Genomic DNA, 18745 nt, shown 5'->3' on the forward strand with positions numbered 1-18745 from the left:
TTAGGGCAAATTTTCTGGCTAGATAAAAATATCATATGGTAATACGCTGGGCTAATTAATATACTGGGCCTAGTTTGGGGGTTGGTCCTCTCCAGTTTATGCTGTACCGTATTTGGATTTCTGCTTAAAACTCCTAAATTCTTTCTTTTCTACTAAAATTTGGCACTCTCAATGCAGATAGTGTTAAGTCACTGGCAGCATAGACCAATGAAAAGTTGGAGAAAAATTATTGCAGACATAGATCACATCTGTTAGGAATAGCAAGTTCAGGAATGCCCCAGAAAAGGCCTCAATGTATTTCCATTTCAAATTCAAAGTCACTCTGGGAGCGAAGAAATGTATCTGCAAACCTGATTGTCTTTTCAAGCACTGGGAGATATCCATTGAGGAATCCTCAAGTTTTAAAGGTGTCACAGCTGGTGAAGGCAAAGAGCAAGCTGGCTGCTCAGAGAAAACACAATATTTTTTTCCTATCCTGGATCAGAAAGACTGAAAGAAAGGTTTTCCTCTGCCAGCTGTTGTTGCAGAGGCAGTGGAATGGTATATCTTCGGTCTTATGGCATGGAAGAAGTTGAAAACACCAGTTTGAAGCATTACCTGCAGGGAGTTCTTCAGGCTAGAGATGAATTTCTGAATTAGACTTCATAATATGACCCCACAAAGAGTATTTGCTGATTTGTAAGTACGTACCATGATCATAGTTCAGGCTTGATCTGGTGAAGTAAAAAGGGGTAGAGGCCAGAAATACCAACTCTACAGAGTGCCTACATGTTTATAGAATTTAGGTTGGAAAAGATCATCAAGTCCAACCATACATCTAACACTGTCAAGTCCCCGAGGATCAGGACAGGACAGGAATTCTTTCTTGTGATCTCCACTTACAAGACCACTAACCACTCTTTTCTAGCCTTTTTTCTATTTTTTTCTTTCCAGTTTATAGACCACCTACAAATTACTTGGTCACGAGACCCTTTAAACAGTGTCACATACACAGACTGCAGTATGGCATATGTGATCTTCCTTTGGTTTTGTGAAGTCTTGTAGAAGCAATGAGAGCCCAAGGCTTCAGAAACAAGAAGCTGGAAGCCAACATCTCCCAAGAGCCAGGCTGGCTGGTGACCCAGGTGCCAGCCGCAGAGACAAGCCAAGTGAGCCTTACTCATCACCCACGGGAGTACGTCCTGCATGCCCACCACTGCGGCAATACCTCGTCAGCTGTAACTCATGACCAACCACCACCCCCGGCTGCTTTCCAGACAACAGTTTTGTTTCCTATTGATAATGGCAGAGTTTGCCCCTAGTTTTGCATGTAGGCATAAATGTGTCACTCATTAGCCAGAGCTGCAAGGAACGTGGGTTTGCAATTTCATAGAAAAGTAGCTTTGTAAACTGACACTGAGTTTTAGACATTGTGCATGTATCAGTAAGCAGGAATCTAGCTCCTTCCCCAACCCTACAACCATAGGCTGAAAAAGAGGCTTTGAGAAAAGGATCAAATGGATACAATAAGGTCAGGCTGGAGCTCATGCAAACTTTGTTTTTTCAGTGCTGAACTTTAAGATCTCACTCCACTGACATGCTCCTAAATGATTTTAGAAACGAAATTCCTAGGGATGCAGCCATACAGTTTATTTAAATATATACCATGTACAGCAGCCAAATTAAGTGTGACAGCTTGTTTACTATGGGTTCCTGCCCTATGGGAGCTTTCAGACACAGTACATTAAGCAAGACAGCAAAATAACAAGTCACGAAACAAATGGTATTAAATACCGGTATACTTCATACTTATCTCTTTGGTACATAAAAATCACAGGATTTACAGATCTCACTGGCCAAATTTTAAGAACTACGATAAAGAAACATATCACACAGTATCACAGTATCACAGTATGTTTGGGATTGGAAGGGACCTCAAAAGATCATCTAGTCCAATCCCCCTGCTGGAGCAGGAACGCCTAGGTGAGGTCGCACAGGAAGGTGTCCAGGCGGGCTTTGAATGTCTCCAGGGAAGGAGACTCCACAACCTCCCTGGGCAGCCTGTTCCAGTGCTCTGTTACCCTCACTGAGAAGAAGTTCTTTCTCAAATTTAAGTGGAACCTCTTGTGTTCCAGCTTGATCCCATTGCCCCTTGTCCTATCATTGTTTGCCACTGAGAAGAGCCTGACTCCATCCTCGTGGTACTCACCCTTTATATATTTATAAACATTAATGTGGTCACCCCTCAGTCTCCTCTTCTCCAAGCTAAAGAGCCCCAGCTCCCTCAGCCTTTCTTCATAAGGGAGATGCTCCACTCCCTTAATCATCTTTGTTGCCCTACGCTGGACCCTCTCCAGCAGTTCCCTGTCCTTCTTGAACTGAGGGGCCAGGTAGGTGGTGCAAAAAAATACAGCTATTCCAACAGGCAGCCTCTGTCTTATTTTATGTCACCTATTCCTTAGCTGCCACCAGGCAAGAACCTGATGTCAAGATCAATTTGACTGCTTTCTATGTGCACCTTAGATTAACAGCCTGTATATTTTAAACACAGCATTATTTCCTTCCATTGTAAAAAGGTTCTCTGATTTTCTGTTTCTGGAAGTTACAATTTAGTTGCTCAAATTAATATTTAATACTTTAGTTAAGCATTTAAAATCAAATCTAAAGTAAATTAAATAAATGTTCCAAAAGAAAGCCTAAAATGAAGAGTAAAAACCATCAGCATCTAGCTGTCAGCCCTAAATCTGACAACACAGAGGTCCTTTTTAAGTCTGGTAGAAGCCTATCCCATCACATGACAATGGATGGAAGAAACTTTTCTGAACTCACCTCTTGATCTGTGAAAATCTCAATGAAGTTCTGAAAGGAGAATGACCCTGACTGAAGGATGAGTTCGCCTGTGTTTTCAAAGCATTGTCCAGTTAGCACAAGGAGCTTGTGTCTTGCAGCATCTGTGATCATTAAACGCACCTAGAATGAAGGAGAGAAACACATTAATAATGGAAGTAACCATGTGTTTCTGTATTCCACTGAGAATGTGTAGTTTATCTCTCCTAATTTAAAACATATTTTGCATCAGAGTCTCCAAGGACTGTCAAAACATTATCAAGTTTTAGTGCTGCTTACAAGAGACAATGAGAAAGGGTAAAAAGGAGGGGCAAGAAGCAATTAGAAAGAAGGTCTGATGAATAAACCAAACTAATGACAAGGAAAACAGAGCAAGAAAGGGAGCAGAGTAGAATTTTAATGCAACAAAAAGTATTTTCAATGAACAAATACATTCCTTGTATAACTCTTGCTGAATTTTAATATCACTGTATCAGGACAGCCTTGGGGAACTGTGTCCCATGTGCTAATGAGGGGCAATTGCATGTGTCAGACTCAGTTTTTGGAAGGGTGATCTTCTTTCCCTAGAGTACAGCATTATTTGCCATTCAGTTGCAAAAACATCACTGAAACGTAACAGCCACAAATCACAGACAGAAATGTCATATTTGAACTGTCGTTCTTTTGTAACCTGGATCATCTACGAAGTTAAGGGATAATTCTTCCTCATGATAAGCGTAAGCTTGAACTTCGAGTACTCAGTAAGTCACATGCACCATTTAAATCTTATGATGTCCGTAACTATGGACACCATAAGTTTTTAAGGTGTGTGAGCCCGAGACTGTTTTCAATATACAGTAGTAAGTAAAGTGGATGCCTGATGGCACAAATGAACTTGCTACTGAGAAATAACCTTCCACATTATGAAATAAGCCTTAACTACTTTAAAGTAGAAGCTCATTACTTTTATGGACCCTCACTACAGCTACAAATAATTCCAGGGGGAGATTTACTTGCATACTAAGAGAAATGCATACACTCAGAATACTTCTGTTGCCTGAATTCAACTTAAATTTAAGAATAAAACAAAACTAAAAGCCTTTGTAAGATTCTGTACTGTTCAGTAAGTTTTTTGCAAATACTTCGAAAATCTTCTGCAACACCAAAAGATCAATTCAGCCTCAGCTAATGTGTAAATTTCCAGCACACTAATTTCTCTGTTTAAGGAGCAACTAAGCTAAATCAGAATAGTGATTCCAGAACAAGGCTATCCACACACATATTAAACTAAAAGAGTAGAGTCCATCTGGAACAACTCCACGTGATACTGCATATAAGCTCTGTCTCCATGGAGATGACATAATCACCTCAGCTCTCCTAGCAAGCTATTCTTTCCATTTTTTATATTGATTGTTAAGCAATCAGTTGTTCTAAAGAGCTCCTGCTCACACCAGGGAGGCTGAGCCAGGGAGGCTCGACCTGAATCTCTGCTTAACAACTCATGTTTTCAGTACAAGTAGAAAAGAGACACTGAATAGCATGTATCTGGAAAAAAGAAAAAAAAAAATCCCAATTCTACCACATTTTCATTGTTATTTTATTGAATAAGCGACCCTGATGCTGAGCAGCAGAAATCTCCTTTAACTAAAAACTAATGCTGGTCTGTCACTAATTCCACTAAATAATTATAAATTCAGCAATATCCTTGCTGGATCAAGTATATCTATTTCTGTTTCAGACAAAAATATAGATAAGTGCAGCCAGCTGTCTGATGTGTGTCACTGAAATCTTGTCTCTCTTAGCTGTATTAAAACCATAAAAGAACTGGCTTACTCTTCTATGTTTTCTCTCATTGTTGGCAGCAGTGCTGGGCAGTCTGCCAACTTATGTGTAAATTCACCAGGTTTTCCAACACTAAAATTATTTCCTGACTTGTGAATCACTGATATGTGACTGTCACGTAATTCTCCTTCAACCTATCTTATTAATCAATGATGAAATAGGTTCTGCAGAGCTAGCAAACTATGGCAAGAAAAAAGTAAATAAATGCTTGCAGATTACAGAGCATAATATATGATACACATCAAAGACCTTCGAGAGACACATAAATTCTATGTCTGGGTATAATCAAGGCTTCCTGGAGGACTACCAGAAATTCATCTCCCGATTTCAAGACCACTCAGTTTCAGAAGAAATACTGCAAGGTGATGATTCTGTTCAGCTTCACCCTTGGCTGAAGTCCCAGACTGTTTGAATGAAGTGAACAGAAAGATGTGGCCTCAGTCAAAATGGAGGTAAAGATGGAGTGTGAGCAGAAAAAAAAGCATGAGCAGATACACAGTTCTCTAAGCTTCTGATACAGTCACAGACCATCAGGGTCTTCTTCAGAAGGAAGTAACTGTTCATAGAGGTTTCAGAAACCTGTTTTCTTTGGGAAACCACAGTCTCTCTCCTTTTGGACTTCCCTCTTCTGAAAGGTACTTTGGTGTTTGGCAGAACACTACAGAAGCTTTGGGCAGAACTGTGCTCAGACTACCACCAGTATGACTATTACCAGACATATTAGCAGGAATTTCTTTTAATAACATTTGCCTTTGTTTTTCCTGAATGGATAGGTTCAAATTCCTCTTCTGCTGAAGTCAGAACTCCATGGTATATCACTGTCTCCTCAGATGCAACCTGGAAATCTCCTGATCTGTGAAACTAAGTTTTCTATTTGCCATAATGAGTAGAGCACATCTATTCCAACCTCTGACTTCATTTTCTTGCCTCTTTCTTATCACTTTTTCTGGCTTGTGTCCAGTCAGAGTCTTGCTTAGCCAGTCAATGTAAATCTCAGCTTGAAACTCTGGCCATGACCAGTTTGGCAAGATGAAAGCAAATAAAAGATTGCCTCCCACTGTCTAGCGAGAGGAAATTAACAGTAACCTAGCTAAACATTTTCCAGAGCCAAAGGAGTAAAGCCAGTGTTCAAAAGTCATTAATGGACCTCAGACTCTGTTCTTCCATGCAGTCATCCATCAAAGGTATGACAAGAAACAGCAACAGAAACAGCATTTCCCTACTTCTGGAAGGTTTTTTGGCTCTTCTTCTCCTCTACACACGAACACACTTTATAGCTTTTTAGACTGAATGTCTGAGTGTATTAACAGCTACTACCCAGCTGGCCCCTTTGCTCCATACCAAGTACTTCTAATGCATTGTAAGAGATTTTCATAAGCATTATTTTAGTGAATGAGCTGCTATTAACTAAGATGACTAATTTAAACTTTCACAACTTCAGAAATTTCATTTGTTTCAGTGTGCTTCCTCCTGTTTCTGTTTAATATCACTTAAGGCTGGTAACAAAACAGATTTTCCACAATGTACTACAAGGAGAGATACTTCATTTCCCAACAGAGATCATACTATGTCAGTGCTCCCCAGCACTGGCTGGCAATGCAATTATCCCTACTTTTTCAACCCTCAATCTCACTAGTGAAATATGTCAGAATTGTCTTGGAGCTACACACTCAGCTCTTTGACTCTGCTCTATGGAGTTCATGAGGAATTGTCACCCCTCTTTTGGGGCACTCTCCAGAGTCCATTGATCATGTCACATGCTTTTTGAAGGACAGATAGAGCCACCTAGAGTCACCACCACATATGTGGCAATTCTTCTTAAGACTTAAATTTGTCTCACAGCACCTGGTTTCTTTTCAGGCCCTTTTTCATGTGTAAAATACTAAATAATGAAGGAGCAGAAGGCAAGCATGTGCAGTTTCATCACAGCAGCCTCCACTTCATCAAGAAGGAAATTTGGTGCACTTTGAGGAAAGGAATGCTTTTATCAGAGGTGTGTTTCCATCCTATGCCTCTGAGGTTTTATCAGGAGTCTGGGAAACCAGGAAGAAAATCAAGAGATGGCTGATGTTTCTGATGATATTTGCTCCTAACATGTCCTTTCATCCAGTTATGACCTGCTTTCATCCTGCGCACTTAAGGAAGCTTTTATGACAGGTCCAGACTTACCTCAGTACTAACTGCTTCATCTGAGGGGTTGATCAGGACCACGGTTTCTAAGACATCACTTCTGTGGTGAAGAATCTTCTGACCTGCAAGCACAGAGAGAAAAAAGAGAAAATAAATTAAATTCAACCATGGTGGTTTAAAACAGCACTTTCCATCAGCTAGTTCTACATCCCGCTGTATAACAGCTCTCTGGTTACCCAGAAAAGGGCACACCAGCCAAACCAACAGCTGCACTGCTCATCTCTTCAGAAACACCCACAGCACATGATTATGCGGGCCAGAAACACCACTCCAGAAAACTCAAGGTGAGGAAAACAAACTAGCTACAGCGCTAAGTCCTGTTTCTTCCCCTGGCAGGAAGAGTCCCTGTAGCTCACCTGGGTCTCACAGAGCTGGTGCGCATCAGGGACTGGAGTAACTGTCATCAGGTGAACATCTGGACCTGTATTTAATGGGTGTATCAACACTACAGAGCTGAGATTACGGCATCCTGTAACATGCCAGGTGGTTTTAAATACGCTTTTCCAGGAACTATCAGTGGATAATTGTAGCAGTGGGGAAGCCAGCACGTGCTGCAAACCTCCCCTGCAAGAGCACAGTGAATACTTGGGCTGCATAGCGATGTTGCCCATCATGCTAACATGCACAATTTGTGAGACCAGCTCTCCACCACCACCAGCACCGTCCTGCATGGCACGAGTGTGCTCCCCATCATGCACCGTGGGAGTGCTCTGGAGCCAGGCAGCCCCTGTGCAGAACCCAGGTCTCTGGTTGCACGAAACCAACCAGGTGAAAGCTGGGACCTACCCAGCCAAAACTCCCCTTTCAGCCTTCTGCTAATACTGATTAACACCAGGACACTGCAAGAAAATCCCTAGTGGGATGGTCAGACACTTGCCACTCTGCCCTGCTTCATCTTTCTCCTGCTTACAAAAGCTATAGCAAGCAATGTTAGGCAACAAGAGTGAATGGACATACAAAGTACAGCTGCCTCCTACATGAATAACATCTGGGCAATTTTGGAGAAGCCTCACAGCCAGCTTTCATACTTAGTATGTAGTCTGTCTCTTTACTTAATAGTGATATTCATGTGACTGGGAGTGCATGCCAGAAAAACACAACAGGACTCTTGACATTTTTGTCTTCTTATGGTAATTGGCAAGTTCTTATCAGGGTCTTTTTCTGTGAGAACTGCAGTGAGATTAATTAGCAGCCGTATTGTCATTCAGAAATCCAGACTGGTAATTAGCCCAAAAAAAACAGAAGAGCTGTCTCTTCTGAGCAAACTGCTCGTTGCAATATTAATCAATTAAAATAATTAATTAGACCTAAAAGGAACTACGAGGGACACAGAACAAGTCACCTATTTGCGAACTGAGGAAAAACTCCTCTATAAAGAGAAGCGAAATAAGGAGGCTGGGAATGGCCAGGCTAAAAGGAGCTCTGCATTCTTGGGAGAGGCAGGCAGGCGGGGGCAGGCTGAGAGGGTGGGCAGCCAGCCTTTCCCACCACCCCGGGGCTCCCTCCCTGCTGCCCCCTGCCCCCCCAAAGGCAGCCCCCCACCAGGCAGCCAGCCCTGCCTGCGCCAGTGATGCCCTCCTCCTCCTCACCCACCAGGCTCGCAGCGTGCTTCATCTTTTGCTGTTGTTCTGGGGAAGCTCTGCATTTATAAGTGTAAGAGTTCGCAATCAAATAGTAGAAAGTGAATGAGAAGGAAAACATTCTCTTAAGTAAAACGTGAGATCAGGTTGTAGTTTACTATCTTGTGTATGACGGTGCCTGGACTTGTGGATAATAACGTAATTTGTCTGAGGAAACCTGGTTTTCTTAACATATATTCTTTTTGCTATACTTGAAAGGAGACAAACTGTATCTTAGGAAAGGGGAGGAGAGCAGGCCTCTATCTTTGTAAATCAGTTTATTCTAATAGTGCTGCTTTCTTACCTAACAAGAATGCATATATAAGGATACATTTAATAAAACATCCAGATGGCTGTGTTAATGCAGACTCCTTCAGAAGATGCTATGTGATCTGATGTTTTAGTTATTTCCCTTAACTGGAGAGATTAGGCAGTTCATCAAGTCTCCTCTTTAGTGTTGGGAAGGGAACAAAATAAATCATCACCTTCAGTTTCCACAGAAATTTCTCACTTAATAGTTGGTGACACGGAGCACAGACTTTGCTTCAGGCCAGACTAAGCCTTGTATAAGATTAGATACTAACACATTAAACTCGGGTAGAAAAGAAATGCAATTAGCCACATGCAAAGTTAGACAAAGATGCATAGTCTCCACCTGACTCAGGGCACCCACTTTGGACTTCACTGAAGCTGCTCCCAGTCGTGATCTGAGTAGCTGGGAGGGATGTGACCTGAGGAGTCACAACTCTTGCTGACCAATAGGGTTTTTACTTACATCCTGTGCTCCCGTGGGCCAGATGCCCATCTCCAGTGGTTGCATTGTTTCATGCACCTTGAGATGGATCTCCAGAGGCAAGCACAGAGGTCTGCACCATGTTCATGATGCCTGTTTAGAGCTGCATGGGTGACTGCCTCCCTCTTGGACTCCCCAGTATCAACATGTGTTATGGCTTGTCGGAGGATGGGGACCAAGCACTGGTAGGGTGTGGGTGACTACAAGGACTCCCATCCCATGTAAAACTTTGTACATTGGTGGCTATTTACTGCCATCTGTAACATGGTCCTGTGTTACTCCTCGAGAAACAAAAAACCATATCTTTTATTAAAACTGTTTACAATTTTGTAAGAGCAGCACAGGCTTACCTAGAGTTCTTTTTCAACTCTGAGAAAGGGTCTTTAACAAATGCAATCACTAAGGAAACTATAATTTCCCAACAGGACAATGTTGCGTTGCAAAGCAGTAGTGTGCAACCATTTTGCTCAACATTTCTGGGTATAGATGGCAGGGAAGGCTTGATATATTTTAATTCCTACTCAGGACAATAGCCTGTTTATTGATAAACACACATAGTCCCTGCTGCCTTTGCATATGTGGCAAGCAAGAGCTGGATGACTGAAAATATTACCAGCTAAGGATTTCATATATGTCAGCATATAGGAGGTCTTGAGGGCAAAGTGAGAGAAGAGAAAAGGAGTTTTACATTCTATTTCTATGCATCTAAGCACTAAAGGTCAAGGCATGGGCAAATCAATCAATCTTTTACATTTAATTAAATTGGTAGAAGAAAATACACCTTTTGCAAAAATCAGAAGTAATAAATAGCCTAAGGAACACAACAAAGCTCCTGACCACTGAACAAGAGATCAGATGGAGCATGGTCCTTGAGCTGATAAGACTCTGAAAGACAGTATTGGGGTTTGTCAGTCACTATGCTGGTAAGCAATAACAGATGTTCAAGAATTGCTTCAACTACATCTGTTTCAGATTTATTAACACCATGTCGGATGAAGGTTATCAGAAGTTATCACATCCCTTGCACATGATTTATTTAAAGCAATACATTCCTTTGGAAAAAAGGAGCTTTTTGCCTAGCCAAGGGAAGTGCAGTAATCCATAGTCTTTAAATTCAAACTGCTCATTTTTTGCCTTATTTTTCTAGTGGGAACTTCAAATTTGTCCTCCAAAAAAGACATGTTAACCTTGTGTTCAGCATGGTTGTTCTATGTTATCGAGTATTCAGAGTTCTAGATGACTGGTCATCTGATGGTTGCTATTTCTTGTACTAGCAGAATAAATCTATATTTCCTTGTTTTCAATAGAAAGATCAATGGGCATAAATTGTCAAATAATGATATAAGTGTGACCTGCCCCAAACCTCCTCACTGTCAGTCTAGAGGCACTACATTGCAACAACTCCTCCAGACCAAGGAGAAAGAATCAAGATCCCCCTCTACAGTAGATTACTACCTATGTGAAGAAATGATACGGAGCACTCCATCCCTCTGTTGAGACTGGGCCACCAGAGCATCTTAAGTTTCCTGCTGAACTAAATTGCATCCTGGAGAAACAGGTAAGTGTACAGCATTAAGCAAGGTAGTGGGTTTTACAGAGAGCTGCCAAAGCAAATTCTGACATTTAAAAACTTGGAGTTCTCTGTCTATAAGTAAGAAGAAAATTATTTGCAGACTTGATGAAGAAATTGCCACACAATGCCCAGGCACTGTACTGTGAGAGCAGAACTTCACAAAGCCCCTTCCAGACATGGTCTGAAATCCCTACAGGTGATGATGGCGGTGCAGAAGCCCATCAGTCAGTCTGGTAACTAGCTGACACGATGGGGAGTGCATAACACAGGCATAACTCAATTTATGTCAGAGAAGATAGATTCACTGCCTCTAGGGTTCAGTTCAGCCCAATGACTTTCTAAATTTAAGCTGGGTGCAAGGAAGGTATTTCATTTTTTCCAACCAGAACTCATACATGTACAAATATTGGAATACTTTACACATTTCTGGGTGAAAATAAAATCCATATCTGCTAGGATGATGAGTTGGTGTGACAGCTGTGAACAAAAAGTCAGCACTAGTAACACTGCTGAGCCAACTGATGGTGATCAAGATTTGCAAGAGTGACACTGATTGCAAAGTGACTGTTTTCTTTGTAATTATTTAAACCTGCTTGCTCTAAACACAATGGTTAATTCAAATTCATATCTAATGTAACATGCTTTTTATAGAGAATGATGTGTCATCTCTGCAAATTTATGTTACTCTTTCCTGCATCTGATCTGCTGGAATGCTGAAGTTTGTTGTGACTCTGCAGAAAGTATAAATCCTTGTTTCATCTTCTCCCTCTCCCTACATAAATGGAATTCATATTCAAGTTTCATACGGTTCAGCTGCAACCTGGTGACAGTCAAATGTTTTTTGCACTCACATCTGACTTGCAACAATTTATTAACTACAAATCCTGAGAAGCAATGTCCTGCAGCATATTGTAATTTAGGATTTTTAAGCTAACATTTATCTAATGAAATAAGGTTAGTTGTATATAATTTCATTTTAGTTCTTGGATACATACTTATCTGTCAGATCTCATTTGGTTTTGTACTTCCAGGTAATAACAGAGCCCTGAAAATAGAAGGCTAGACAGATGATGATGATGCATCCTGAACAGTAACTTCAAGATTCAGCCTCCAGTTACTGTACATGAACTCAGTCTGCCAGCTCTTGGTCAGGACTCTTCTATAGCAGAGAGGGAAAGCAAGCTGACCTGTTTGCACTATTATTCATTGCTGGATTCACACCTTCCCCCTCAAACTTCAATCTCTAATACTTGCAGACTTATGAACTGAGCTGTGCTAGGAGCTGCTGCAAGAACTACAATGATTGCAGGAGACTCCACTGCTTTGAGACCCATTCCCACTGAAATGTCCCGAAGTAAATTCAAGGCATTAAATCACGTTTTCACACAGCCTGCTTGATCAACAGACTAATTATATCGACTTCTCACACTAAACAGTGATTTCTTGCAGTATTTGCCAACTTTGTGTGACATCTGATTAGTTCTCAAAGCACAGCCATTGATCAAGCAAAAGCAAACTGCTGGCCTTTCACTCCCATCTGCTTCTGGCAGGGGCAAACTGTTACCCTCAGCTGTCATTCCTGACCTTCAGAAACAGTATTTTTTACATAATTCCCAATGCTTTACTATCCCAGGGCTCTATGAAGGACTGCTAAAGCACTAAAAATCTCTTCTGAACAAAGTAGTACTATGAAAAGTACCCTGAAAAAAAATTTGAAGCAAATTAGCCTAAAGAACAACATCAATAAAAATGTATAGATTATATTTTAAATGCCAGCTCAGATAGGTATATCTGCCAAAAAGGGGATAGGCCACAAAAGCTGAACCAAGTTCCCTAGGGATTTCATTATTGATTTCACTGTGACTCTGGACAGAAGCGAAATATAAAACCATGACTGCTGAAGACCTCAGTCAAATCAGAGTAAAAGGGATCAAGAAAGGACCTCCTGTTTGTATACTGAACTTGCAACAGTAGTAGAATCTGATGCTCCTGATAAATGGGTCCATCTTTGACTTTGCTTAAGGAAAAATACATCCACTGGTCAGCCAACAGCACCAATCTTTTTGTATTAGGAAGACAAACATTCCTCACTCATCCTAGGATAACCAATTATTCCCAATACCTAAGATTTCATATTTCTACTCAATACCCCAGTCAGCTGTTGTGGAGACAGTGGGTCCTTGGAAGCATCTTTGCTTTCTCATTTGCTGCACAGTTGTCACTGTGATCAGACACAGGTGTCTCTGAATTCTGCCACTTCTATTTTGTCATTTACTATTCACATGGTGAATAAGGCTCAAATCCCAGAAGCCATGTCCACTATTATTTGGCAGCACTGTAATTTCAGTGAGAGGATGGCAAGCAAAGGACATAAATCTGAAATGGCATAGCTGGAATTACACTTTGCAGACAGGTGAGTGCAGCTTTATGACCCTACTCCAAGAAATAATCTCCTGTAATTGTAGGATGGGGGTTGGGCAAGGAAGTGTTTGGAGAGCAGGGCAGTTCAATATCTGGGCAGAAAAACAGAGAAGAATGGTGGCTGTTTACCAGAGGGTTATGCAATGTCCCAATGAGAACTGCTTTGTTCCATAACCTGGCTGCAGTCAGCATGGCATTGAGAAGCCAACACCCCATCCCACCCCATCCCATCCCTAGTGTCTGACATGGGCTCTCACAATTTCTTTACCTGAAGTCACCACCTCACCCAGGAATCACCCTTTGAACCCTGAAACGACAGATTTCAGAGACAGCTAGAAGACTGTCACACTAATCAACAGGGAATCTTCATATACAACGTTACGTCTTATTTTTCAACTGTTTTGCCCTTAAAGTCCTTTTGCATAAATTATGTAGTCTTTTCCACTATATTCAAGGCAATACATAGCACTTATTTATGCTCCATATAGCCAAACTTAAGAATATTCACTGTTCAGAGTGTCTTCCTGAAATGCATATTTTAGTCTTGTTTAGGAATATTTCCACATACTGATTTTGTAGATTAAAACACTAGAAACACTGTGATCTCTGAACAACTACTTTAACAACTAGTATTATCTTTAGAGCACATCTGATAGGTGTGAAAGGATTTTAACCCATAGAGATAAGGAAACAATTCCCAAAGTAATACAAAACCAGAAATCTGAAACTCTGGAAGCCAAGCAGAGTTCTAGATACACAGCCCTTTTGGTTCTGCAAGGCACATCACTATGTTGTGCATTCAAGATACTGAATACTTAAAAAACTATGCAAAATGGATCATTTTTTTAGAAGGACATCCTAATTCACCTTTAACTACTTTTCACAACGGAAATTCTTCCAAAAACTACTTCCCTGGCTATTAAGTTATGTATATTATTTAACAAATAATAATGCTATCACTCCAGATCTTGAAACTCTAGCTACAGGTGACAACAGAAAATGGAAACCAACACCCAAGGAAATTCATGAGAAATTTGTCTTGTACTATCTAACAAAAGCAAAGCATTTAATCTTTTCCTGTCTTAGATTTTATATTTCATCGACTTGATGCAGGCAAGTAGTCAGATGTGAGATTCTTTGTAAGCAGTTGTCTTGTGTTACACTTCTCCATTACAAGTAATAATCTTAAAAAAACAGTTAACAGCAAATTAATAAATTAATGGCTTGCATACTGTGGTCAAACCTGTATTTTTTTCTCTAATTCTTTCATTGTCTCATTGTAACTGCTCTCCTATCCTTAAATTTCAAATGCATAGACAATGACAAGGGCAGCTCCATGGTACACTGCAAAACTAAACTGAGGATCTGGAGCTTTGTTTTTCAGCTGCACAGCGTGTTACCCTTATACTGCATAGAAATTGGCAGCCAAGACACGCCACGATGGGAGACTGCAGTGATGCAGAGCTGACTCATCCGTCCTGAAGGTCAGTGGAAGTCCTCATCTGAGCCTGCATTTGGGACAATTACTGACCAGGGACGAGAAACAGAACTGCGCAACATCAGACATCTTCCAGAAATGACCTTCTCTGTATAGAAAGTACTAAATTTCTTCTTTTACTACTGGAAAACATCTCAGAATCAGAAACTAAAATAATCCTGAGCAAAGATGACCATTTCCCAATATAACTTATTTGCAGTAGTCCCAACAATGTGAAGTTTTAACTTTGCTTAGTTACCCAGAAAAAGAGTCTCTCTTTCCCTTCCCAGCTTGGTGTTAACTGTTAAACAGCCAAACTAAATCTTCTTTGGAAAAATACAACTTCTTTTTCAATACTTCTGTGGCTCATTACCTCACACTCCACTGTTTATCAAACAGCACCATATATCATAATTCACAGGACTGGTTAGAAGGCTAAGTGTTCTTTCGTTTATCAAGTGCCCAGTATACTCACATTACAAACAAAACCATTTACTGTGCTGTTGAAGACGCTACACAAATTTGTGAATCAAAGGAAGAAGGCTTGGAAAGTTTTCCAAAGGCTGCATTTTTTGGAAAAAAAAAATCAGATTTATTTTAATGATTTCTTATGACTGAGCATGATTTTTCCAACCTGCATTAAATAACATTGTATCTAATTCAAATCCAAGTGCACTCCATGGGAAAATTGCCACTGACCTCAATGAAGAGTGGAAAAGGTTTTTTGATTGTAAATATCAGTTGTTGAAAACAAGATAGGGAATGTCAGCATTACAGAATTTAAGCAAGTAGCCAAGATCCTTCCTGTATTTAAAGAAAACACGAGCTTAGTTCAACATACCCTATCTCCTTTCAAATGTTGCCATTGCTTAAACCTCCTTTTAAGATCCTTCCATTTTACCTCCCTGTGTTGCAGTGTCTGGCTGTATCATCCTGTCCTCGCCATCTCAGCTGCCAGGGGAGGGAAGTTTGCTCACAGTTCTCCCCTTTCCTCTGCAGCACTTTCTGCAGATGCTTCCTTCCACTGCACTGCAACTCCCACCTTCATACAGAAAATGCAGCACAGCAGCATCAGGGAAAAGCTGATGTAAACACAAAATGTGCAGCACAGGGATGAATACTGAAGAGAATAGTTCAGAAAAAAATAATCAGAAGCCTGACTTTCCTCTTCTCAGACATCTCTACCCGAATGCATTTTTATTTTGCTCCCTCAATTCATGGAGAAGTCTCTGAATTTTCATCATTTCAGAAGATCTGTGTTAATGATTCCAAATTGCCACTGACTACTTACTAATGGATTTTCATCACCATAGCAGCTGAAGCCAAATGCAAAGCTCCAATTAAAACCCTCTGGGGGATATTTCTGGTCTTGGGGTCATTGCTACATACACAACTTAGCATTAAGTTCATCTGCCATCTCTGTCAAAAGTCAGACAAATCGATACAATCTAGAGGGGTTTCACACATAAGGAAATCATTCTTTCCCTCAAGCAGATCTTCCTTGACATGTAATTATTAAAATATTAGAGTTTCTTAGTTTATATGTAATTTCTATCCTTCCTTGTAGTTCAATTCAGAGAATAATTTCATTGCCTTTGCAGCCCATGAATAATGAATGACAGATCTGTTCCTAAGCACCAAAGGCTGTTGCAGGGAGCCTGATGCTCCAGAATAGACACTTCACTTTGCAGTACATTAAATAATTTATGGCTGAATCTTCCTGCAGTTTGGCAATCAGTAAGTTTTCTTGGGGAAAAAAACCCACATCACATAGCCTACCCTTGATATTTGTACTGTAACATTTGTTATGTACAATAAAAATTCCAGATTTTTGCCAAAATACCTCCTTAAACATAATTTGGCTAGTTGTGGTATTTGGAGAACTGTGAAGATCTTCTTTCACAAGTAACATCACAGCTATATTGCTGTTTCCTGAACAAATCACACAATCGTAATAGCTGTGTTACAGCAGAAGAATTATATTTTTTAATACTTGTGTTTTACTTTTGTGTGCTTTAGAAACTTCTCATTCTGTCAAATGTATTGTTACTATCAACTAATTTACCAGCTGTGAAATGTCCCTGAGCCTCTTCAACCACTGCAAAACCTAACAAGGTCCTCTGTTTGTAAGCCTTTAATGAGAACTGGGTTTAAGCTTTTCTCCTGGCAACCATCTGGCTTCCCAGTCCCATGTGACAACTTGCCCAAAGTTGCTTTACATATAAAAAGTGAAAAAACCCATGACAATAAGCAGTGTTGCTAACCGTTTTCTGAACTGGAATTCACTGTCCTATTCTAGCAGCAACCACTTTCCTCGTCTGAAAGAGCAGAATAACTGTCCTACCTGAAGGCAGAGATCTTGCTCTGCCAGGAGAGAGACTCGTTTGAAAGCTTCAAAACACCTTAATCCTCCAGTTCCTTATTGAGTGTGTCCAATTCTCTACTGTGATGGTTTTACACAAACTGCAAATGTAATATAAAATCAATTGCCTCTGCGTACAATACCAGCAAGTAATACTAATTAATCCCAGGTTTTACAAAGACGAAAATGAGAAGGCGTACCTGCTAGCTAGAAGCTTCAGCACAAAATGAACACTCTTTTGGCTTTCATTTCTGAAATTAAAACAAGCCATTAAGCAGTCCCTGAAGTTTTTTTGCCTTAAATTTTCTGATTATGTGCCTAGGTACAACCAATTGGACAATATTATAAGACTGAAAAAGTCAATGCTATCCTGTAATTAGAACAGGCTTGGAAATCAGAAACTAAATACAGCAAGTGTGAAAGCAAAAGCTATCCCTCTAAATGACAGAAGTGGGCAGACTCCAGAGGCCGATCAAGAGCATAATTTTTATTCTTTACTGTTCCTGTACACTCTCCCTGAACCAATTTCTGCATGGAAAAAAATTATTGAGTTCTGAAAACACTTATATTAATCTTCAAGTGTTTGAGTTACCATTTCTGATACCCCTTCTCACTCCCAGTCTTCTCCCTCGGAAGAAGCAGAGACTCCTAGAAATAGTTCAGACAGCCTCTGAGCTGGGGCACTGAGGACTACTCTTGCTGACCCACAGTGGGAGGGTACTTACTGCTTACGCAGCCACAGCAAGTTTTTACAGCTGAGCACAGAAGATGCAACTAGCGAAACAGCTTCTTCCTGCACATGCAAGAACAGCTGTGGAGAACTATGTCGTCTCTATCTAGACAAATATCCACGCAGCTCACAGGAAGTCCACCTCAATGCTCAGTGCACATCAAAACCAGTTGCTTTAAAGTGAAAAAAAGGTGAAAGTTCACCCTGTCATGGAAAGGAAAAACATGTTAGTAAGTATGAGCTTTGCTTCAGGCTCTGTCTCTTGCAGCTAAGTTTTCTTACTTTTTCCTAAATCCTCATTGATATCTAGAAACCTCTAATCACCCGTTATGTCTCAAAAATACAAAACTCTGAAGATACATGATGTCACCCAGTGGGAACAGTCCTAAGATTTTGGCCTGGTCTTCTGTGAAATTGTTGGAAACCTTTAGGATACCATAATTACTTAACTGTAAGGTCTATTCTTCCCTTTATGGGCATGCTTAACTCCTGTTAATGCTGATGAGTTATACGCACACAACAATGAAAGATTAAACTCCTCATTGTTTAAGAGGTGGTGATCAGCCCTGTGCTGCTTTAGAGAAAAACCTCATGGATATTGCAAGTGCTATAGGGAGTTAATCTCATTACACACTACTAATAGCATTTGTGGCAGTGTTTGCTTCTTAAATCAACCATAGGTGACCACCTGGTGCCCTGGAACTGGAAAGCTGCTTCCACAACACATGCACAGACCAGTCCCTGCTTAGGAGATTATTCTGTAAGCTGCTGTGAATCTGTTCTCCTGACACTTTCTCCCCCACTGACAACAACATGTGGTTTTATTTTCAGTTTGAATATTTGTGACTAAACAATAGAGCATTTTAAATTAATTTTTAAGCACACAAATCCTTAAAAAATTGTTTTAAAGAATCACAGATTCAAATACAAAGG

At 40.4% G+C, this 18745-nt stretch overlaps 1 protein-coding gene across 1 annotated transcript in view; it reads right to left on the reverse strand.

Moving 5' to 3' along the window:
- MAP1B (microtubule associated protein 1B) overlaps nucleotides 1-18745 on the reverse strand; it is a 70246-nt gene that overhangs the window by 16487 nt on the left and 35014 nt on the right. Inside the window, exons 3-4 of the mRNA XM_065861328.2 lie at nucleotides 6817-6899; nucleotides 2809-2949 (exon numbers count right to left, since the gene is read on the reverse strand). Coding sequence (XP_065717400.1) covers nucleotides 2809-2949; nucleotides 6817-6899 — 224 coding nt within the window. The remainder of the gene's footprint in view (nucleotides 1-2808; nucleotides 2950-6816; nucleotides 6900-18745) is intronic.

The sequence above is a fragment of the Patagioenas fasciata genome, chromosome Z (genome assembly GCF_037038585.1).
Source record: "Patagioenas fasciata isolate bPatFas1 chromosome Z, bPatFas1.hap1, whole genome shotgun sequence".
Lineage (NCBI taxonomy): Eukaryota > Metazoa > Chordata > Aves > Columbiformes > Columbidae > Patagioenas > Patagioenas fasciata.